Consider the following 23924-nt stretch of genomic DNA (forward strand, 5'->3'; position numbering starts at 1 on the left):
TATTCCCCATGCGATCATGAATAGAACCAAATGGATGATCACCTTTGGTTAAAATGAAGAATGCAATCATTCCAGAAACTTGAATATCAGACTTTTTCTTAAAGCGACATTTCACTTCGTGATCTATTGTTTCAATTATTTCCGCAGCCATCCATCCTGGAGTTCCTTTTGCATTAGTATAAACTGTAGTTTCCTCTGCCTTTAAGATACGACTTATTCCAAAGTCTGCCAATCTCATATGACCCCCAATGTCGACCAAGACGTTGGACGGTTTAAGGTCTCTGTGCAAAATTCCTTATTGTGAAGAAATTCCAGACCAGATAAGATCTCTTTAATCATACGTCGAGCATGTTTTCGCAGATCGTCTGGACTTTGGGAACGAACATGATCCTTTAGCGTCTCTTCACAAAGATCTATAACCAAATACATGAAAGTCTTGTCTCGAAAAAAATGTCGGTAGTTTACAACAAATTGCGAATTTTTTGTCTGAATTAGAGATAGAATGTTTCTCTCATTTTCTGCTATTTCTTCAGATACTTGAAGTATCATTGCTTTAATAGCCACTTCACTACCATCTTCCATAACACCAAGATAAACACATGTGCCCATTGAACCACTCCCGAGCGAAAAGGATTTATCTGTAGAAAAGTACTTAACTGGTGATTCGGCCTATAAAATACACACATAAAGTATATCATTGATTGAAGAAAAGTTTGCCGGAATCCAGAGTTAGTTAAAGCCTACGTCGAATCATTGTGCTGTAAAACACGAGAGCTGAAACGCGTATATGTCGCCCTCACGCCGTGGTCTATGTGAATGTGATGCGTAAAGGCGATTGTCCTTTACGTCCGCCACGCCACCGCGGGCGAAGCGCCCTTTGTTTTTCAGGCCCGTCACGGTCACATGGACAGAATTTCAAAAGCCGCTTCGCCCGCGCGGGTGAAGCGAACACTAATGGAGAATTGCCTTAAAGGAATGGGAAAGACTCCGCGTTTGCCGAGAAACAAAAAGTTTTTGTTGAAGGGTGAGATTAAAATTCTCAAGTTGTGGATGAGCAAGATCGTAGTACCCAATGTAAATTTGATATCTTAAAAGATATCTTAAAAAGCGATGCAAAGTGACGGCTATTTAAACCGCGAACGAAATGAAATTTTTCTCAGAAGTAGCTAAATTAAGTTGCCAAAAGTTAATTTGTCAAAAGTTAACTTGAAAAAAGCATATTAGCGAGGGACCCTCTTCGTACTATTTTTTGCGCTTTTCAGTATTTCTCGATTATTCAAAACTTCTCATTTTTCGACATTGCGACATTCACTTAAATATGGACAAGAATCACGTCAGGGAATGTTTTGGGAAAGGTCTCAACATCTCGTTCCAGAAAATCGATTAAAAAATACTATAATAATAAATATCTTTACAAAATGTCATAAACCATACTGGGTAGCAAATACTGGGTGTCCCAAAAAACCCCAAAACATTTGAAATCACCTATAAAAATGTAATAGCTGAATTTGAACCACAAGTGTATAAAGTAATAAAATGGGACCCACAAGTATATAAAGTGATAAATGTTTAAAATGATGGGTCGATGACAGTAAAATTTATTTGTATAACCACAAATGATTTTTATTACCAAAACACTTTACAAATATGGATAGCAATATTTAAATTTATAGCTCATCACGATGTTCTTCGACATTTCTTTCTTATCTAGCAAATTTTTACTTTTGTAGGCCTATTTGGCATTTTATAAGTTGTGTTAATCCCCATGGGCGAAAAATCGCGAACGAATCATTTAAATTTTAACAATAGGTGAATTCAATAGTTTCGGGGGTTTTTTGGGACACTCTGTATAGTGCTTAGCATTATAAATAGAATCATTTTTTGCAACATCCACGCGTAAGTCATGTTTGTAATTTTCGACACTCACAATCAATTTAATTTAAGTGACCTTTTTCATGCTTGACACTTGGGCCTTGTTATGCGCTAAATGTTAATGAACAAGTCTTTTTTATGTTCATTTGCATTTGATTCGGCACATGAAACGTCTGAAACAGGCATCAGTCGTACAGGTACATCGTAGGAAAAAAAAAGCCAAGCATACGTTCATAAGTTGATGATGTAGGCTCTTGTGTCAATCATTAGTATACATAGCGTTTTCGAAATATTACGTTACAAAGAACTTAGTTCCATTAAATTTAGTGCATTTAGTTTAGTTTAATACAACCGTGGCAATTACTACCTTGAACAACTTGGAATCATCCAGTGCCTTTAAACTTTTAATTTTCTCACGGTGTTTGGAGGACATGTTTCTAAACCTATCTTGAATATCTTAGTAAATCATCACCACATCATCGATACCTGAATAAAAAGAAAAGCAGAATATAGCGCGGGAAATAAAAAAGTATAAGCAGCGAATATTGACAATCTTTGCGGTGGAGCTCATGCAGGAATACACCGTGTTATATTAAAATTTTCCTCTACCCATGCAGCTCTTTCGCGTCACAACACAGTAAATTATATTAGCCGAATTACAAAGTTAAACTAAGACACCGTTCCAACCACATGCCAACCCTTTCCATATACTTCAGGAATTGGGTAATCAACATGGATATATGTAAAATCCAAAGTCAATGGACCATTCCCATATTAAAATAAATCCTGAATAGGAAAATACGTCGATTTTGAGGTAATAATACAGCTGGAAATAACACCCCAAAATTGGTAAAATGGGAAAATTAGTAATCCTGAAATCAATGACAAATCTTATTACGATTCTGAAGCCGGAATAAATATTCTCAGCAATGTGAGGCATATATATCACTTGATATACATTATATCCACGGCTGCAGGCATTTTTTTTAGAATATTCTTCAATTGAGGGGGAGTAAACGACAATAATTTTATCAACATCTGAACTCAGAATGATTCCAAACTCCAATCCGATGGTCTTTGTCAAAATACTTGACGCTCCTGGTAAACGTTCGTTCGATTTTGGCAGCACTTTCTTGCCTCCCAACACGGGTCGCACATGTCAGCCGTTGGGGCGCGTTTTAAAAGTCGAAGACATGACCAACACATTCTACACGATAATTTTCGGTTAGGTCTTGTAAAATTTTTAAATCTCTTAGAGACAAGTTCTTACAATGAGAATGGTACCACATCTTGCATCCTTGGGAAAAGATCGAAGCATTGCAGACTGAAAGTACCACATAGCTATTTGCGCTTAAGACTTAAGTGTGGGTGTAGACTTTTTGACCATTAATTTTTCAAAGCGATAAATTTCTGTCTACCGAACGAAGAACTTAAATCACAGAGTTTTAAGTCAACAAATAAAGTGTTTTTTTTACTGTCAACGCTTGAATTAGAATACCATATTTATATAAAAAAATTATACAGTATTAATCCCGGAGCCGGCTCTAAGCGCCGTGCGAGGGTACTAATCCCGCCCGGAGATTAGGAATTACACCCGGGTATTCTGACAGAACAAAGGCGAACCAAAGTTGCCCAAATGTCATGGACGTTCAATGGTCATGGTAGCTGTGCGCAAGCGCGAAATTTGAACGAAGAAAGAACGGTCGTGTACAACTTGCTGATTGGCTAAGACAAAAAGAGAGCATGCATGAGAGCGTCAGCATTTTAACCGTCATTTTGCAATCGACTTTTTAAAAATATAAAATGAAATCATGGAGTCAAATACAGTATTAAAAGATTTTACAGGTCATCACAGCTACAGAGGAGATATGGACAGAGGCTTGACTCTACCGATTTAGTGCTGATGCGAGCGTCCCCGAGTTTTGGCAAATACACGTCATTCCCACGTCATTTCCACGCGTCACGCAACCACCCGATTCTCTTCTTGTAAGCTCTTTCGCCCAAATTTCAATACAAAAGTATAGAAAAAACGCTGTTCGAAAGGTGAAAATTGATTTTTTTTTAACTGGGTCGGATTATCTTCATTTTTGGACTAAAATTTTGGAGGTTAACGGTAAGTTGTTTGTTTTGTTGGGTTCAAATGATCGTGCTGTTTTTAAAAGCAGTATTAAAATCCTTGTTTTGTAAGTGAGTTCTGATTACCCTTGTCGGCTGCCATATTTGTACCCGAATTGTCAAATTGTGTTTGCCAAAGTGAAACGTTGTCAGAGCTGCTTTTTTTTTATTTGTCAACTAGCAGGCAGAGCGTTTGCATATTTGTGGAATAAAAATAAAGGACGAATTTCAAAGAATACCTCTAGATTCGCGTTTTAATTTTAAAATATTGACAAAATACATTGCAAAACATTTCAAAACAAAACAACGTTTTTAGCGTTATATAGCTTTAACTCGCAGAGGATATCAAATTTTTAATAATTATTACCATTTGATGATACAAACATTCACTGAAAACATTCATAATTATGTATCTTTACTTCTCAAGCAGAGTCGCTTTTCGATTACATACTTTTTCAGTCATTTTTCAAACTTCTTTGATCAAATTTTCACCAAGCATATTATCCCTGGGCTTTCTAAAGAAAAAATATTTTAGCTCTTACCCTACACTACAAAAAACGTTTGGAACATTTTAGCCATAGCGGTTAAATTTTTCACCAAGCATATTATCCCTGGGCTTTCTAAAGAAAAAATATTTTAGCTCTTACCCTACACTACAAAAAACGTTTGGAACATTTTAGCCATAGCGGTTAAATTTTTTTTAATTGCATTTTTACTGGCAAAAATTTTATTTTTCCTTATTAAAAATATGCTCGGAGCTTACCGGGTGTAAACGCTTACTAGCGCGTGCGAGTAAAAAATTGGGAACGCGTGGAGCCGCGAGTCGACTCTCTGTCAATCTCTCCTCTGTGTCACAGCACTGAAAGGAACGAGTCGTAGTTTAAAATCTTTGAAGTAGGTTATTCAGTGTTTGCTGTAAGAATGCAGTGTTATTTTGACAAGTACGATCTTGGTATGTCGTTTAACAAGGAGCTAACCGACCGTTTAAGGCTTTACATCATCACTTAAACTTTAAAAAGTGTTTTCAAAAGTGTACTTCAGAGTTTTGATGAAACAAATATCACTTTGCAGCTTATATAGTCACTAAAAACATTGAGTAAAATAGATAATCGAAAAACAACATTTTACGTTGAGAGCTTCTATGATAATTTAGTGCTTGTGCTGTTTTGATGATTTAAAGGTTTAGCTATATAGAAATGTTTAACACTCACTTAAATTGCAACGTAATGCAGCAGGCAAAAAGGTGATTTCTGTTCACCTTTACGACTGTCTTTGTTTCCGAAAAATTTGCACCCGTTTTTTCATAATAAATTATTAGCGTAGAAAGTTAGGTCTGGGTAGCGCACGAAAGATTTTGCTTCGTTTAAAATGGCGAGGGGTTGCTGCATGCATGCATGTATTTCTAGTTACCTTAATGACCACGCGTCGGCGTAGAGCTCTAAGCCTCTGACACAAGAGGCACATGCACATATGATGACAATTTGCGTTTAGGCATGAATTGTGCAATATATCAAAGATCGATTTGTTTTGGGGTTTTTTATTTTAATTTCCGGTATTTCTATTCTATTTAGCGAGATACGCACTCTACAGGGTGTATCAGAAAAAATGTCCCAAATGTAAAATTTCCGTTTTTCAGGATAATTTGCAGAATTTGGCAAATTTTTGTGTTCCTAGAGATAGATAAGACTTATCTGGTATATACTCAACATTTCCACCATTTCTTACTAAGCAAATTGCGGCTCGTCTGAGCATGGTAAACACTGAGCGGCGAACCACATTTGTCTGTCCTGCCTCAAATTATCCATTTCGTTCGAAATTCTTTCTTGCAAATCGCCTACGCTACCACCGGCAAATCTAGGCGAATCGACAGACAAATGGTTCGCTGTTCAAGGTTTAGTATGCTCACACAAGCAGCAGTTTGCTTAGAATGAAATGGTGGACATGCTGAGGATTAACATCACGAATAAATCGCTTTGTTTTTGTGTTCAGTTTCTCGCTTTAATTTATTCATTTGCCCAGCCTTACATGAGATCGGTCACGCTAAAATCAACCATTCATTTAATCCACTGCGCGCAATGAAATATTTGTCACCTTTAGGGGTCGCGCGTTGCTCCCAGTATGCATTATTTTTCCTGAAACTTTGACAGTTTATTAAAAAGCTTTCCTACTTTTAGACAGCTAAATAATATCTCAATTTCAGCTTCACATTTTGCGCGCAAGCCCTCTCAATATCAGTGGAAAGGAACCACCCCCCGGTAACATAATTTTGTTAATGAAAAACCAAACTTGGCCTAGGTATACCAGATAAGTCTTAACTATCTCTAGGAACACAAAAATTTGCCACATTCTGCAAAATATCCTGGAAAACGGAAATTTTACATTTGGGACATTTTTTTGATACACCCTGTATATATCTATTATTTGTATGGTATATCCAGAACTGATGGCAATAAAAGCCGTCATCAAGCATTTGACTATACGAAAGGACTACAATTTGGGTGCCGGCGAAACGACCATCACTAAGGGTACGAAACGACCGGGCGTATGAGATAACGACTGGTTCACGCTACGTTTTGTTTTTTCAACAAAAAGAATTTTCCGATTATACTGAGTTGGCTAGAAATTAATGATGCCTGAAAGCATGATGTCGGTTTCGTTCTAACGGCAATTCTTCACGAAGGTAGTTTATGGGTTTATGCAATTCTCTACGAAGGGTCATGTACAAAGGCAGTTTATTTTAACCCAGTTCCTAGTTGAATTTTTAAATATTTTATTTAATCCTGAGTGTGTTCAGTATTTTCTTATGGAGCCAAGTTGAATCGTTGATCTATATAATCCTCTGGAGTAAAATTTACTTGTATTGTAGAGCATGTTAACGTTGTTCAAAATTTATCTCTGCTAATCGGCTTTCGATTTTAGATCATATACTTTTCCGTTAATGGGTATGGATGTTGCAAATAGTTGCGGAGACCTACATATTGAAGATTTCAAGTTTTTAAAGATTTACTGTTTTAAAGACATATTCATCCTCCCGGGATCATAATAGAATATGCCATGGGTAATTTGCAACCGTGATTAGTTTGAAACCTTGTCATTCGGCAACTACATATAACAATTTATTTTGTTGTGACGCGAATTAAATAGCTGCGTGGCTAGAGGACGCACGAGCTCGCGTGAATTATGCAGAATTATTATATACCACTTGTCAAAATGTGGTGTTCGTACCATTTCATTGGTCGAGCTATAGAGTGAATCACATGAGAGTGACGAAATTTTGATGTTCATACTTTGGATAGCTTCCAGGGGCCGGTTGTTCAAAAGCCTGTTAGCTTAACCCTGGGTAAATTCAAATTTTTACATCAGTTAATCGCTCGTTTATGTAGTTGAACACGTTTTTCCATAAATATTTTGTGGATAAATCTTATATTGTTAGTTCTGGAAATAGCGGTGCAGAACCATGAACCAAAACAGCTGAGTAAAATTTGACCCAGGGTCAGCGCTAACCTAGCTTTGGACGACTGGCCCCGGGTGTATAGACCAATGTTATTGTAGAAGTAACAAAGTATGCGATTAAGTAATAAAGTACAAAATGTTGAGCATTGCTAAATAATTTATATATCACAAGTGAACATTACACTATTTACTACAGTATTACTGTTGTTGTTGAATGCAGAACAAGTGAACATTACTTGGGCATCTATTTCTAAATAATCTATTATAGTTCTAAATAATCTATTATTTTATTGTTGTTGAATGCACCTAGCAAGTGAACATTAAATTGGGTATTTTGGCTGAACATGTATCACAAGTGAACATTACTGTAATTGCTGTTGAAGGCCTAATATATTTGGACTGTTAGAGGAGTACTCTAAATGTTTTATACCTGCCACTTGGAAAAATTGTTGTACTTTTTTGAGTTGAAAATTGAAAATTGTTGTGTTAATTTTAAACATTGGTTAATTAAAATATATATTATAAAAGTTATGTTATATTTCGGTCCACTTACGTAGTATTCTGTTATTTGTGCGAGTGTATCTTTTCTCCCTCACTATAATGATTAATGCATGTCTATGCGTCCAGCCGTGCATTACGCGTAAACGAACTTGCCAGTTCATGATCAATACCAATGATCTCGCATAAACGCGGAGAGACACATTTACAAATTACAAATCGATATTTTGACTACATACACAAATACAGACGAGTTCATGCTCAATATACAATAGCAATGACGGCAAGAAATGTGAGTCGTGTGACGTTTCATTTCGCGTAAATTTACTCGGACAGAGGGACATTTACAAATCGAGATTTTGACTACATACCGCTCACACAAATACATACGTCGCGCTAAAGACTGGGTCGAATGAACTCTGGCGAAATGTTAGCCTACCGCCCTACCCTGCCAAGAATAGGAAGCTGCCTTCGGCAGCAATAAATTCAATGGTTTAATTCAGGCTGGTTCTATAAAATCACAGTTAATAAAACGGGACGATGAACTGTTAAACCTGGAGGTGATTGCTATTTTATTATTTATGACTTTATACACGCGGTTTTTCAATTTTACCGTACGTATTATGTATACATTTTATAAAAATGTATATATTACAAAAAAAGCGAGAAAATGTATGGACACTTAGTTCTATAGACTTTCTAGCTCTAGTTCTACTGTTCTAGTGTCAGTACAATTCAGTACAAAAACTCGCCATATCAAGCTGTGTTTTGTCATAACAACAGATGGTTGATTTGCCCATTAGCGTTTGTTTTTAAAACCCATGCAAGCCCATGTGCTTCAACATATACCAGAGTGAGGGACACAAAGGATTATATCCCCTTTATTAACATGGTAGAGACAACTGAATACAATTTTATGTGCCCATTCTATCTAAAGAACAAATAGTGTAATCAAATATTTTTGTGTGAATCCACTAGTATTTTATTAGTAATACCTTTCCTCAATATTTGTAGATGATAAAATCATGTGCTATCCACATTATGCTACCCTGTGCTACAATTGATGTTGGGAGTGAATTATAGCAAGTGTGACCTAGCTATGATATATGAAACAAACAAATCAATGTATTCAAAAAATATTAGGATGTAAAAAGTATGATTGACTTTTACCTCGGCCTGTCAAGTATCAAATTGGCTATATTGTCAATGTACTGATTATCAGGAAAGCTTATTAATTGATCTAATTGTTTTAATTGCACTCTGGTGTATAAAAGCGTAGGGATCGATTATAGACCTGTACCTTCTTTGTCAGTTTTATCTTAATTAACAGCATCAGTTTTATGATTGTTACATTGAATTCGTTAAAGTTTGTATAGTAAATTATATATTTGTTTCACTTATATTCACAGTACATATCAAAGTTTCCCTAAAAAATATGGTTAATTAACTGTAATGCAGGTTCTTCATTTTTCCATATAATTTATTATGTTCCAACGTGCATCTAGATCTTAATTGTTATTTTGCTTCCATTAATCTCACACCGTTGCCCTGATCTTTGAAGCAAATCTTTAAAACTAAACCAAGATGTAGTAAAGATTTTTAATTCTGATTTTTAGCAGTAATTTTCTTTCTGATAAGAACGTCTAGCAGAAGTTCCTATAGGACCTGTTAGAAATTCCAATAATATCATGGGCCAATCTCCGATGGGATATTATAAAGAAATTTCATATATTTCCTTTGCTTTTGGGAATTTTCTTAAGGATATTAAAGCATGTTTTTTAAACAAAAAAAAATTAAATTGGTTTCTTAATTCACAAAAAATATTAGTGTTAAGTAAACCTATTTTCTTCTTCTGCACTCACACATAATCATCAGGTTCTTTCAGGTATCACATATGCCTGTATTGCGTATGGTACCTATTTTTTTTCAGGCCTACATCATAGCTGTGCGTACATATGCAGGCATAATGTTGTATAAAAAAATATAATGCTTGTGAGCCAATGGGCATTCTCAGACTAATTTCACTGGCAGCTATTATCTTCAACTAAAACAGGAAGTGCTTAATTGAAACTAGGATAGTGCATTGATTAATTTACACATACTGTAATGTCAAAATGCTTAGCATACCAATATTCCATGCCAATGGTTTACTATTATTTCTTGGGGAGTATATATGCTGCAGCAGTCCAAACTATATGCAAAGGAGTTGTTTTACTGGTATCTTCCATCTAATACAATTTGGTGGGGTCATATTGTGTATTATAATATAGCTACTCACTGTATATGAGCTATTCTGCAATCTGATTTATTGATATACTACCTAGAGTTTGTATCCAGAAAAAATCCTCAACATGCAAAGTGGAGCAATCTTTAGCTCAAATCAGAGGGCCTGCATTAGTATGGGCAGAGCTGATGTCCAGACCTGAAGGGTCTTTCCTTTAAATGAAAGTCACGTAGTATAAATTCCAAAGCCATGTTAATTTTTATTTTTATTATTCTCCATATATATATATACATACTGTAAAATAACTGATGCATATAAGTTTGTGAAGAGAGTAAATGCTCTGTAGGAAGCACTTAAAGACAAGGTTTAATACACATACACTAAACATAGTACCTGTAACCGCTTTTTTGTCTCAGCAAGTCAGTCTCCAATATTTTACTCCAATACCACCATAGCCTAGTCATCTCATATCGTAAAATGATCCTATTTTTCAGATCAATATTGCTACACTATAGTATAGTGAGAGCTTTATTGTAAATCTTCCTGATGTGGTTCTTGGAATATGGCGTTTTGAAGTTGGAAAAGTTAGTGAATATGCACTTCCGGTTCACTGACGTATGTCATATTATACTGAGCGGAAGTTAATTATGTCCTTTCTGCGCAACGGTTCTAGCTGCAGGTAAAAATGTGAGGGCTCCAAGGCTCTGATGTAAAAGTTCCCCAAAATATCGCATGATTTCAATTTTTCTGAACATAAAATCTAGTTCATATTCGTTTTAGCTAAATTTTGAGGTGGGTATTGATTTTCCTGTATTCTCTGGTCGCGTCTTTAATCCTGTCTGATTCACAGGTTAAGGGAGTTAGTATAAGCGCGAATCCAAAGAGTTAGACAAAGTGAACGTATCATGCGGTTTATTTACATTTTTAAACAACTGAACTTCTATATATACTTTTTAAAGTACGATGTGCTTCTGAATTTCGCGATCTAACAACATTTAGGTTTGCAAAGCATCTAAATGAGTATGAACTGAATTGTTTATGTTCGAAAGTTTTATATTTAAGACTGGCACGTGCGCGGCACGCCGGAGTTAACGCCAGAACAGGCGTCTTGTTGTTAAATATAAAAGCGTAGCGAAACTAAATAGTGCTATATATATTTAGACAGGAATCTTTTCAGTTTGTGCAAAATATTCTGTTTGTTTAAGGGGGTACACTCATTGATTCATCTTAATGGGTACACTACGAATATATTTTTTCTTTAAGTTGGATAACGTTAAGATATATTGTTTTTATTATATGTGTATAGAGATTTATGCACAGCAGAATGATGAAATAAAAATCGTATTTCACTCTGTCAATTAATTTCATGCAATTTGATTGGACGTACGATTTTTTAACGTGTGAAAAATGCCATAGACGGCTTTTGATTGGACGTACGATATTCTTCACACGTGAAAAATTGTCGTATTTTAGCGACAATTTGTTTACATTTTTTTCAAGATGTTGTCGAAATATAAGAGTGAGATTCAAAACATAATTCTCATATTCAAGATATTTTCACATTCAGCACATTCTCAAATCTTTCGAAAAGAATAACTAACTTCTATTGAACAAAATTACAAAAAAACTGCCTATATTTATTGTCTATATCTAGAATCTATATTTATATTATTAGTATAGGTAGTCATGCGATAAGTAATCGTAATTATTATTTATTCAAAATAATTAACAGCTTCTGATTGGTTGATAGCCATGTGTGAAATCGTCATGTCCAACGTGTGACGTCATAACGTGTGACATCACACCAATGGCGAAGGCATCAACGTCCCAAAAGAGCGGGAATGTGAAATCGACACAAATTCAAGCGAACAATTCAAAATTGTAATGTTCATTCTTTGAAATAAATAATAAAACAAATATTGAATTCGGTTTTCATAAGGATATGAAGAATTATCGAGCCTTAGTTTTTCATTATCAACCCCAGCCTTCGGCTTCACTTGATAACCACAAACTTCGGCATGATAATTCTTCTTATTATATACACAAGCGCCAAATATGAGGTATGCTGCAATTTCATTGGTTGGCTACTAGACAGATATTAGCTCATATGTGTCTAGTAGAGAAAGTAAACAAAATAGCGGAGAGATTTGGGGAGTTGAGTGAAATAGAAATCCAAGCTTTAGTTGATAATAGCACACCAAAATGCACCGAAAGGGCGACAAAGTTTGTGTATACAATAAAACTACGCGCCTCGTCGGTTATTAGCTCATATACGACTCGAGTTCGCAGAATAACTGTTAAATATCATGTTCAACCTCATTCAATAATTTTTTAATTATTTGTTTTTATTATTTGGTGTAATACAATAGTATGAACTTTTCGGTCGTAATTTTCAAATGCAAACACGTTAGTTTCTTGTAAAAATAAGGTCTTACCAGACTCCTATCCATTATTTTCTACTTTAATGTAGCAGTATTTTCATTTACCTTTCTGGCCTTATTTTTTATCCTATTGGGCTTTTAGTCTGTATGCAAAAAAAATTCTCCAAAAGATTTCCGGCGTCCAATTTCCGTTCTGTAGTACAATTACTTAAATAATTGTCAGTATTTCTACACCAAAATTTTAAAATCCCTTTTTTTGAACCCTTTTTTTCGTAAGAAATTCCTTGGAGACACCGACTGATATCATTGTCCTTTTTTGCATACATTTAGCGGGCATATTCAACAATTCGTCACCGAAGGCGAGGTGATTACAAGCCTATAGGAAGTAGGATATATATATAGCATATAAATGTTGATATAAATTTCGAGAATATTACAAGAATACTGAGGTGTGTAGTCACCGGGCGTAAGACGACTAATTGTTTGAGTATAAATTTCGAGATGTTTACAAATAATAATCAACACAAAATATATTATTAATAATGATTAAAAAAATATTAATTATTTTTTTCATAGAGAAATTTCTTATTTGAAGACAAAAACACAAAGCTATAGCCACAGACGAGTGAGCATCACTTCAGAGACAGTGAATTTTGACCAATCAGAATGCAAGAAAATCAACCTTGATAGTTATACTAAAACCTAATAATGTAAAAAATATATATATGATGTTATATATTATGCTACTTCCTCCTAAGATGAATCAGACCATCCATATTCATGACATGATCTAATTTCGAATTGTTGGTAGTCGCCAGCGAAGTGAGCTAAGCCGGTGGAACTGTGAAAGTGATTAAACTATCCTAAACACGGACTATGTGCACTGTTGGGAATGCTTAGTTCATTGCTACCATCACATCTAAGTTATCAGATTCGATCAAGAAGCGGCTATATATATAGTGCCCTGTTTTCTCTCTTTTTATTATAGTTTTATAAAAACCGATTTTTGTATACATGTGTTATGTGATACCCCATTTGGCAGTATTTGCTATGTTAATTGTAAATAATTAACTCAAATGCTCTAATACTTTTTTGAAAGTACTCCGATACGCTCCCCCGCAGTGTTTTCTGCCTCCCGTCTTGGTTTGAATTATATTTGGCTGTAAGTCTGATGGATGACTTGTGGTCTACCTTTTGTCGATTGCACGACAGCTCTAATTGATAGAGTTGTCACGACAGCTCTAATTGATAGAGTTGTTGAATTGGGCGCTCAAGGTAGGACATCCTGCTCGTAACTTCACTGGTCTAACGGCCACTTCCCGATCACAAATCAACTTCTCCCGATGCCAAGTTGCCATTTTCCACGGTTCTTTTCATCAGCGGATTTGATAATAACCACGTTACCAACATTTATCTTGAGATTTCCATTTGGGTGCTTCAGATTGTGGCTTTCCTTGAATGCTTATAGGTACTATCCAGTCCATCTATTCCAAAGCGCATCCTTTCATCTCTTGATGTGTTTGGTTCTCTTTCGAAGTTCGGCAGGCTTGACTACAGCATAATCTTGCTCAGGCAGCACGTTAGATCGGCCAGAAACTATCACGTGCGGGGTGAGCATTGGAAGTTGTATGTCTTCCGCTATAATTATGTAGAATAGGGCGGTTGTTAAGGGCGATCTATGCGTCAAGTGACACGTTTTCTTTTCGGTCCAAGTGAGGAAGCGATTCCCAATCGACTTGTTGAGCGATCTTTTCACCAATCCGACCATCAAGTTGGCTGCCTCAGGGCGCTTCGCTGAGATTGAATTGCTACGTAATTTCGTACTTTGCAAAAAATCGTTGAGTCGTTCGTGACGTGCTACATTCTTCAACCAATTTGCTGCTTCAATGAACATTGTTGGTGTAAATATTTGACGGACGTTCTGAAACATATAATTTCTGTACTTTAGCACGATTCTAGTGGACTAAAGAATTATTCAACCAATTTTCGATGGGTTTTGAAGTAGTGCCATGTAATATTTTTTCATTTTTGTGTCCCTTGACATTTCATCAATTATGTCGCCATTGCCATGTCTCGTCGCCTTTCTGCACGATAAATGCCAGTTTTTGATCCCCAGCTGTATTTTTTTCACAGCATCGATAAATAATTGATGGTACGATAGCAGCTATCCAACATTTAAAAGCATTTGTTCCACTTCAAAGTAAAAAACCACCCCTCGTTTATCGGGAATGAAATTCAAATGCGAAAGATTCAAAATAATTTGAAAGTCTCGCGCAAACTCCGCGACAAATGCTCGTGAGCAACATTGCAGGGTTATAATTATATTTTGCAACATTGCAGAATTATAATTATATTTCTTGTAAAATATGAAACTTAGGCTAATTTCACTCTCCAGTGACCACCCCTAAAAGCAACCATTCTGAACCACATAAACAATTCAGAAAGACTGTAGCTTGGGTAATTCAGGATTTAGAGCTATGTCGACTATGCCGTTTCTGGGTGTCGTCATTTTTAGGACTTTCGTCCCGGATTCACATTTTGGCACATATGCCATGTTGACCGCCATGGTCATTTTACCCTAAAACAGTTGAGATAATCTGTCCTAAATGAAATGCATACAAACTCCTTTACAGGTCCTAGACTAGAATGGATTCGCCTTTTGCCCGGCTTGAAAATTCTATATTTGGAACTGACAGACTGACAGTGCGATACCTAAACACTCCTCATTCGTGCGTAAAATTTTCCCCGTGCATATATTTCTGTGTATCGCTCTTAAAAATTCGGGCGGAATTAATATTTTAACAAGTTCCTCTTTTGCACTTTTGAATAATAACAGTGAAGTGAACTCATAAATCGTGAGCCGCTATGTTTTATGCATTTTCTGCCAGGCACTTCCTTTCCCGCGTCCTCCCCAAAACTCCTTGCGCGCTCGCTCAGCTTAGCCACTGATCTATGAAAAAGCCTGTAGTGTTTCTATATTTCATTTCTTTAAAGCGCCTGGGAACGAGGATGGACAGGTCACATTATGCTGTGAAGCAAAAGGGAGATTTTATTTTTTGGATTTTCTTTTTGTTGATTTGGCTAAAGAGAAACCAGCGTTATTAAGTGGTCGTGATGCACAGAACTTAGGATATTTAAAGATTTATGCGGACGAAGTTCCAGCTGTTGATATTAATAGTGAGGAAAAAAGTAAGAGTACACAATTTTCGCCCATCGCTCAGCTTACAAGGGAGTCTATTCTATTACAATGATTATGGGGAAGTACATATTCTAGTCTGGAAGAGGAAAGCCACTTGGAGATTCATTGCGTATTGAAGTAGACCCATATTTCTAAAACCTGTACAAGCCCCGCGAAGACGAGTACCAGTTGCAAAATTGGAAGAAGTGAATAAGGAATTGAAAAGGCTATGTGAGGAAGATACCACAGCTTCGGTGACGCAGCAAACAGAATGGTTATCAAATATGCTTGTGCCAGAAAAAGCTGATGGGAGAATTCGCATAATTATGTATAGGTCCAAGTCGAACTTTAAATAAAGCTATGAGACGTCCTGTTTATAATTTATTATACCAATCATTAAAGAGCAGTTACCGTATTCAACGAATGCTAAAGTTTTCACAGTGGTGGACGTTTCGGAAGCGTTTCACAACATCGAACTAGATTATGAATCATCTTTGCTCACAGCTCAAGGGCCAAATGGACGATATAAATATAAGCGAATGCCTTTTGGCATTTCATCGGGACCCGAGAAATATTAGAAATCTAGAAGACAGTAGGAGTTTCTTGAAGGATTAAATGGCGTGATTAATATTGCGGATGACATATCATTATGTAGTTTTGGGCGTGGTGAAAAATTTCAATAAGTGATTGAAGACCTTGATAGAAATTTAATTGCATTATTGAATTAGTGTAGAAATTGATATTTTCGATTATCTGAAAAAAAGATCAATTCAAGTCAACATCAGTCAATTTCATGGGACATGGACTAACTGATCAGGGAATTAAACCGAATCCTGAGAAAGTCAGTGGAATTCGTGATATGCCAAGCCCTGTGAATAAAGCTGGATTGCAGCGGTTGTGTGAATATTTTTCAAAATTTTGTCCTAATTTAAGTGAGACAGTGTTACCATTAAGAAATTTGTTCAAACAAAACGCTGAATTTAATTGTACACGGGTCCACGTTTGTTGCTGCAAAGCGACTGATTGCATCAAGTACAAGTTTGCGTTATATTACGATGTTAAATTACCAGTTACTCTGTAAGTAGTTGCGAAAAAACTATTGGGGGTGGTACTTATGCAGGAGGAAAAACCAGTTTGTTTCACGTCCAATACATTGAATGATACTGAGAAACAATATGCTCAAATCGAGAAAGAATGTTTAGCTATCGCGACTTGCATGAAGAAGTGGCATCAATATAATATTTGTTTGGTTAACAAAAAATTGTGGTGCAGACGGACCACCAACCATAAGAAACAAATTTTAAGAAACCTCTGGGGAATGCTCCGCTAAGACTGCAGCAATGATGCTTTAATTTCAGCAGTACAATTTTAGAAAAGAGGAAAATAACTTCATATAGCTGATACGTTGTCACGTGCGGCATTAAAAAAAGCTGATTCACTGGATTTAGAGTCGGAAGCCGTATTTCGAAAAGAAAAATCAGAAATGGGTTTGAAACTCTCTATGATGTCAAATGAGACATTCAAAAGAGTTCAGGATGAAATGATGAAAGATCGAACATTGAAATAGTTGTTGCAGGTGGTACAAACTGTTGGCCATTGGACAAGTCTTGGTTATAGAACCAGGTCTTCGACTATTTTAATTTTTTAAAGAAGAAATTACATGGAATTACATGGTGATGGTCGATCATTACAGTGATTTTATTGAGCTTGATTATTTAAGAATAGCACTTCTAATGCGGTTATGAAAGCTATGAAGAAGAATTTTGCGAGACATGGAATCCCGAATGAATGTGTTAGTGACAATGAGCAACAGTTCGTGAGTTGGGAATATGAATCGCTTGCGAAAGAATATGGATTACATCGTTACTGAAATGATCTACTCCAGTAATCTGGAAACGTGTGGGGAACAAATTTCATGCAAAAAAAGGAAAGTGATCCTTGAACATGTTGCGAGTTGTGGAAACTGAGACTGCTTGAAAAATTTGACACGTACAAAAACGAAGCAAGGCTTTGCAAACTTGAAAAGTCGCATAAAACATTGCATAAAATGAAAAAAATAGAAAAAAATATGGTTGATCATTGTTTAACTATTTTCAGTATTCAAATTTCCTCATTTTCAATGGTCTCTCGCAATAATAAACTTAATCGTTTAACGCTATCGATATGAAATATCAGTTTGCAACATTGCCATCCTATATTAACAGTCTACACAGGTTTGGCTGCTTGTCGGTTGTGGTTCGGTTGCGGCTCGATTGCAATCGACCAATAGCAACCGTAGACGAGTTATCAGCACTTAAAAATACAGTCGGTTAACAATTCGCTTCCGAACGGAATGGCATGCAACTGCTCAAAACGGCAACACAATTATAACCGAAAATCTTTTAAATCTACGAAATTTAGTTCAGTAAGATATAGAAGGTCTGCAGAGAATTTCATGTTTGTCGAGTATGAGATGTACAGTACATGCACTGCCGAGAAATAACCTAACCAAAAGCGCTGTTGAAGCGAGGTCAGACCGAGGTCGAACTGCGGTTAGATCAAGGTTGGATTGTTGAATCGCCAAATCACTGCAAAAGAAAATACCATACTATAAATATCACTTACGATGATGCTGACGTTGAAAATGACTATATTCGCCTCGTGAATGCACGCTATCATTTTAAACCCTATACAGACGCGGTACGGTACGTTATCATTTTAATTTTTAAGCCCTGTACATACCGGCAAGTTTTCCTTTACAAGCTTTCTTGACCAATTCACTTGCTCGTGTGTACGGCGAACATATTTTCCTTGCCATAAAACTTGGCAAGGAAAACCTGCCGTCTTTATGGAGCTTTATATATAAATTCGAATGCAATCGAATATCTTTGCTCATGCAGTTTAGACGGGAGACTTCCAGCCTTCTTCGGTACGTTAATCACTGACTCACTTCCCTACAAGTAAGTTGATTATTGCATCAGAGAACGTCTTTCAGAGTGGAAGAATTGACAGCTAAGTGACGAGACGGCTAACTTAAAATTTGATAGTATGATAACTACGATTATAGGTTCAAGAGAGTTTCGAGGACATCAGTATTTGCTTTGGTGGCCATTAAACCTCGGAATTCCCCTTTCCGAAGTTCAAACGAAGACTGGTGCCGAGTTTTCCCCCTATAGAATTATGGGGCTGAATATGGGACGCGGGAAAAATACTTTAAAAAAATACATAAACAAAATTCTATTTATGGGAAAATTCAGTTGTTGTGTGCCAAATTGTTTAAATACTTGGCGAAATTCGCCGGAATTGAAGTTCCACTCTCTTCCACGAGACCCAAAAGTATTTGCTGAGTACAAGAGACTGATAAGAAATGACAATTTAAAGGAATTTCTAGTGACTGATAACACTAAGATTTGTGGCAAGCATTTTCCCGAAGGAGAAAGGGTATGCCGAACCCAACTACCAACGATTTTTCCCTGGTCCAAGCCTGTGAAGCGACGCCGTGAAATTATTAGATACGAGTTGCCATCTAAATCTAAAACAGTCAAGGATAATTTTTCAACCACACTGCCAAACAATCAAGTAGCCTTATTTAATACAGATAACAAAGACGGTGACCTCGATATAATTATAAACAAGGAAAACAAGGACGAAAAGGGATACATAAGCACAAAAGTACAAACTGAACAATTTGACCTTCATGATTCATGTAAACAAGAAGCTAAAAAGCTAAAGAAAGAGGTAAACCTATTACAAAATGAACTGGATAAATCCAAGTATAAACTTGAACATGAACCTAAATTTAACATTGATGCTTATCAAGACTGTGATGAGGACATCTCATTCTTTACAGGATTTCCAAATTATGCTTCACTGGTTATGTGTTTTGATATGCTAAAGGAAAAAGCTGCCAACCTCAGTTATGGTGGTCGCAGAAGGTTAAACTTTGATGAAAATAAGAGTGGTACCAAACGAAAGCTATCATTGTGGCAAGAATTTACATTAGTTCTCTTACGACTGAGGCTTGGACTTCTAGAGAGAGATCTTGTGGAGAGGTTTCGAGTGTCTGTGTCTACAGTTTCAGAAATTTTCCGAACCTGGATCAAATTCATGAAGTGTGAATTAGAGCCATTGTGTATTGTATGGCCAAGCAAAGAGCAACTAATATTTTATATGCCCCCAGTATTTAAAGAGCTGTATCCAGAGCTAGTTTCCATAATTGACTGTACAGAGATCAGAATGGAATCCCCGTCAAGTCTTGACAAGCAGTCTTTGTGTTATTCAAGCTATAAAGCACACACAACAATGAAAGCACTTGTCGGAATAACTCCAAATGGTGTTGTATCATTTGCTAGTGAACTGTATTGCGGATCGATTAGTGATCCAGATATTGTGGAGAAGTCAGGATTTTTGAATCACATACAAAAAGGTGATCTAGTGATGGCAGACAAGGGGTTTTTAATCCAGGACCAGCTAGCTGCTTGTGGTGCCAGTTTAGTCATGCCTAATTTCCTCAGTGACAAGTGCCAGTTTTCAAAAAAAGAAACTGAACATAACAAGAAAGTGGCCAGTTTGCGAATACATGTTGAACGTTACATGGAACGTCTGAAGAATTGGCACAATTTTGATAGAGTCATACCTATTACTACTTCTAGTATTGCTTCTGATGCATGGATTGTCATTGCATGCATGTCAAACTTTTGGCCGCCAATGATTACATAAAATGTAGTTAAAATGCAGTTGTCTATAATAATAATTCACATGTTTTCATCCAATGGGTAGAAAGGAACAGCATGCAATAATTTATTTTAAATAATACAAAAAATTAAACTGTGGCAGATGTTAGATTAATAAACTTGCTAATACCTTGTTTGCAATTTTTATTTACTCAGTTGGAAAAGGTATGACCTTATTCCAGCGTGGTTCATTGTAAAGTACCCTGGGGTATACTAACTCTGGGAAAATATTTGCGAAATAGAATGTCTCAAGTTGTGTTATCACATTATTCCAAAAGGTGGTATTATATTCAACTACTTCAGAGTGCAACCAGACACCATTTGACACAACAAAATGACAAGCTATGTAATTACTACAAAAAAGTTGTTGCTGAACTTGATGATAGTACTTGTGCTTGTTGTTTATTTCAATGTTGGTTCCATTCTTCTTGTAGATTCTTAATCTACATGGGGTGTCCTCCATCGATTCACCTTCTTTAGAAGTTACATATTTTACTTCAATCAAATTTCCTTTCTCGGTGATTCCATCAGGACTAGCACCTAAATAGGGATGACTTTCAGATATAAAGAACCCACATTTTTTTACAGTATTTCCTGTTTCTTGACAAAACCTGTCAATAATCTTTGATTCCATCTCAATTCCCTTCTTCATTTGACATGTTTGTACCTTTGGTTTGTACATAAGTATTTCAGATATTGCCTTTGTTGGGCTTGTGCTTTCTTTCAAAAGACATCTTTTTCCCTGTGATGCAGTTATTCTTGGCTTACGCACATTGTACCACAGCATGGAATTATGTTGGTCCCTGGTTTTGCTCTCAATTAGCTCACGGTTGTTAGCTGAATTAAACAAGCATTTTTTGACTTGTTCAGCCTTAGCAGAAATCTCATTTAGTGACATAGGATTTGACTTGTCTGGTGAAGTTATTTTCCACAGATATTCATCAGGATGCAGGTTTTCTAAAATACCCTGTGACTCAGTTGCATCAGCAGAATTATCAGTAACTTCTGGAAGATCATGTGGTAATATTAAACTTAAGCCCATCATCTTGCCAGTCTTTTCTTCAACCTCTTTTACTTTGTTATAAAAAGCTTTCAGGTCACAACTTGAAGTACTTCTTTCATGGGGTGCTCGAACATCACCATACTCCTTTGCAAAATGTTTGGTTACCTTCCCATATTCATGTTTCTGAAATTTTACAGACTGGATTGGTTGTGATGTTAGTTTGCGTTTTCCTGCAGGAACATTCCATGTGCAAGGCTTTGATGTGCATGGTACATTTTCTGATGGTGTCTCACAAATTGCCTTAGAAGCTATCATACCATAATCCATACTAGTTTTGTCTTCTATTGAGAACAAAGTTGCTGCAAGGTGATTACATCGACCATCAACTCCAGCTGGACAGCAACAAAATGCATTGGAAATATCGCCATTCAACGAAAAGATAATCTTTACTGTGTACACTTTTCCCTTTTTCATTGATGGACGAACCTTGCTTAAAACGTAGTGATTATTGTCTTCTTTTTTGGAGAAAATCTGTAGTACATGGCCAGATTTATAAAAATTGTAGCCCTTAACAATAGGCTTTTCTGTGGACAACTGCTTTTTTAGTTCGACATCTTCTATCAAGTACTTCCAAATGTTGCGATAAGAAATTCTTGGGAGATTGACTGTTCCACACTCAAACCCAGAGGAAGGGAAATTTTCATTCTCTAGAGGGTGTACTTCTTCAGCAAGGCCAAACTCTACTCTTTTCTTTGCCAAATTTACACCACCATCTGGATCCACTAACTTTTTGTGTAGTCCGTTTTTAATGTAATCATTGACCCTGTTTTTTAAAGAAAACAGGACAATATAAATAAAACATATGAAAAGTTGAAGTTTAAACAAAACAACTTAAGAGAAAATCACATATCAAATATTACGAATAATGCATGAATTCACATCGTTTCTTATATCTTAGGAGAAGCAATTCTTGTAAAATTTTATATTTATTTAGGAGGGATTAAAAAATAAAGCTTCTCTCCCATGCACATATCAAATAAAAGTTATCGATTTAAAAAACCTTGGAACCGCAAGTCAGTCTAGAACAAACCTTTTCACTAACTCTTCTCGCTTCCCCGTGACTTTCGCACCACGGCATGATAACCACCGCTTCAAAACTGCAACTGTACATTGTTCCACGGGTTTTTGAAGTTTTGCACCTGGTATGTCTTCTTCTTCGAGTGCTAAATCACCCGAATTTGACCTTAATAAGTCCATATTTGTTTACATTTAAGTAAATAAACTTTTACAAATGTAAATTGAATTTGAAAAATTTACATTTTCCCGCGTCCCATATTCAGCCCCATAATTCTATAGGGGGAAAACTCGGCACCAGTCTTCGTTTGAACTTCGGAAAGAGTAATACTTGTCACAACGAATAAGCGTGCATACGTGTATTGTTATATTGTCATGCATAAGCCTGCAGGCTGGCCGAGCTATCTTTTGTAATTCTTATATTTGGAATATTACAACTAGCAGAGACCAAAATTAATTTAGGTGCCGGAATGTGTTATGAATGAATATAATTTTCTATACAGGACAGTTTTCTTGCCACTATCTCTAAAACACGTGAACACATTTCCTGTATATAATACAATACATGCAGGGTAATGCCTTGATTAGCAGAATTTAAGCCTTTAGTATTCGCTTTGAAGGTATAGAAATATTTCAAAAATTATTGTCGCATGTGATTCTTGAAATAGATAAATACATTTCTGTTTTCATCGCCAATCTAGTTGTTATTGTTATTTTATAATTAAAGACAATGATTGCCAAATTAATTATGTCGTACATGTTGTCTGTTAATTTCGTATTACAAGGCCTCGTGCTTGTTACTACACTGGCCAATTTTGCTTCACTCTCTACCGTTCTATTAGAAAGGCGGGCTTAAAATGTCACCTTGGTTAGTTGCTGCATTTCGTTTCCTTGAAGGCTCGCCAAGCTGACTTTTGTAATTCCTATAGTCTAAAAATATTTAAAACAGATATCACATTGCGGTGTTGGAATGTGTTATGAATTAGCATCTTATAATACGCTCAGAATCTTTATCTAGGTTCAATGAACGTCATTTTCCACGGGATCAGTTTTCCTGCCACTCCTTCTGAAACACAGCAGAACATTTGGGCCATTCAGTGTAATAATAGATAAAAAGAAATAAAGTTAATCACCTAATTTAATGCACATGCTTCAGAAATTTTCTGAGCTGGCGTTCAAGGTTACATAAACATTATATATTTTGAACGAAATGACTAGTGTGATAAATTATACATTTAAGAGAGTGTCGGGGCCATTATAGTACTTGCTTTGAAGGATTTTGTTCGTCACATTTCTCCAGCGTACATGCATAAGAGCATAATTATTGTTTTCGGCATGCAACTAGAGAGTTGACTTTTGTAATTCTTATAGTTGAAAAAATGTACAAATTGAATTCCAAGGCTGCACAAAAAAG

The 23924-nt window shown here is 36.1% G+C and overlaps 2 protein-coding genes across 2 annotated transcripts; both read right to left on the reverse strand.

Annotated features, from left to right (window-relative positions):
* Nucleotides 1-234: 234 nt before the first annotated feature.
* On the reverse strand, nt 235-10732 carry LOC114536710 (probable cell cycle serine/threonine-protein kinase CDC5 homolog). Its single transcript, XM_028558064.1, has 3 exons — nt 10556-10732; nt 2240-2358; nt 235-669 (listed from the first exon to the last, which is right to left on the reverse strand). The coding sequence occupies exons 2-3, from the start codon at nt 2303-2305 to the stop codon at nt 235-237; spliced, it is 501 nt and encodes a 166-aa protein (XP_028413865.1). The 5' UTR covers nt 2306-2358; nt 10556-10732.
* Nucleotides 10733-20581: 9849 nt separating this feature from the next.
* On the reverse strand, nt 20582-22693 carry LOC114536712. The gene is made up of 2 exons (XM_028558065.1): nt 22527-22693; nt 20582-22259 (listed from the first exon to the last, which is right to left on the reverse strand). The coding sequence occupies exons 1-2, from the start codon at nt 22691-22693 to the stop codon at nt 20582-20584; spliced, it is 1845 nt and encodes a 614-aa protein (XP_028413866.1).
* Nucleotides 22694-23924: the final 1231 nt, after the last annotated feature.

This window comes from Dendronephthya gigantea, unplaced genomic scaffold (assembly GCF_004324835.1).
Source record: "Dendronephthya gigantea isolate DGI-Jeju-01 unplaced genomic scaffold, DenGig_1.0 000143F, whole genome shotgun sequence".
Taxonomy (NCBI): Eukaryota; Metazoa; Cnidaria; class Anthozoa; order Malacalcyonacea; family Nephtheidae; genus Dendronephthya; species Dendronephthya gigantea.

Bases quoted from the DNA above. Each gene is read 5' to 3' on its own strand.
- LOC114536710 (XM_028558064.1), bottom strand. From the start codon at position 2,305: ATGTCCTCCAAACACCGTGAGAAAATTAAAAGTTTAAAGGCACTGGAT. The intron at 670-2,239 runs GTAGTAATTGCC...TGTATTTTATAG, and splicing joins ATGATTCCAAGTTGTTCAAG to GCCGAATCACCAGTTAAGTA.
- LOC114536712 (XM_028558065.1), bottom strand. From the start codon at position 22,693: ATGGACTTATTAAGGTCAAATTCGGGTGATTTAGCACTCGAAGAAGAA. The intron at 22,260-22,526 runs GTTTGTTCTAGA...TTTAAAAAACAG, and splicing joins CGAGAAGAGTTAGTGAAAAG to GGTCAATGATTACATTAAAA.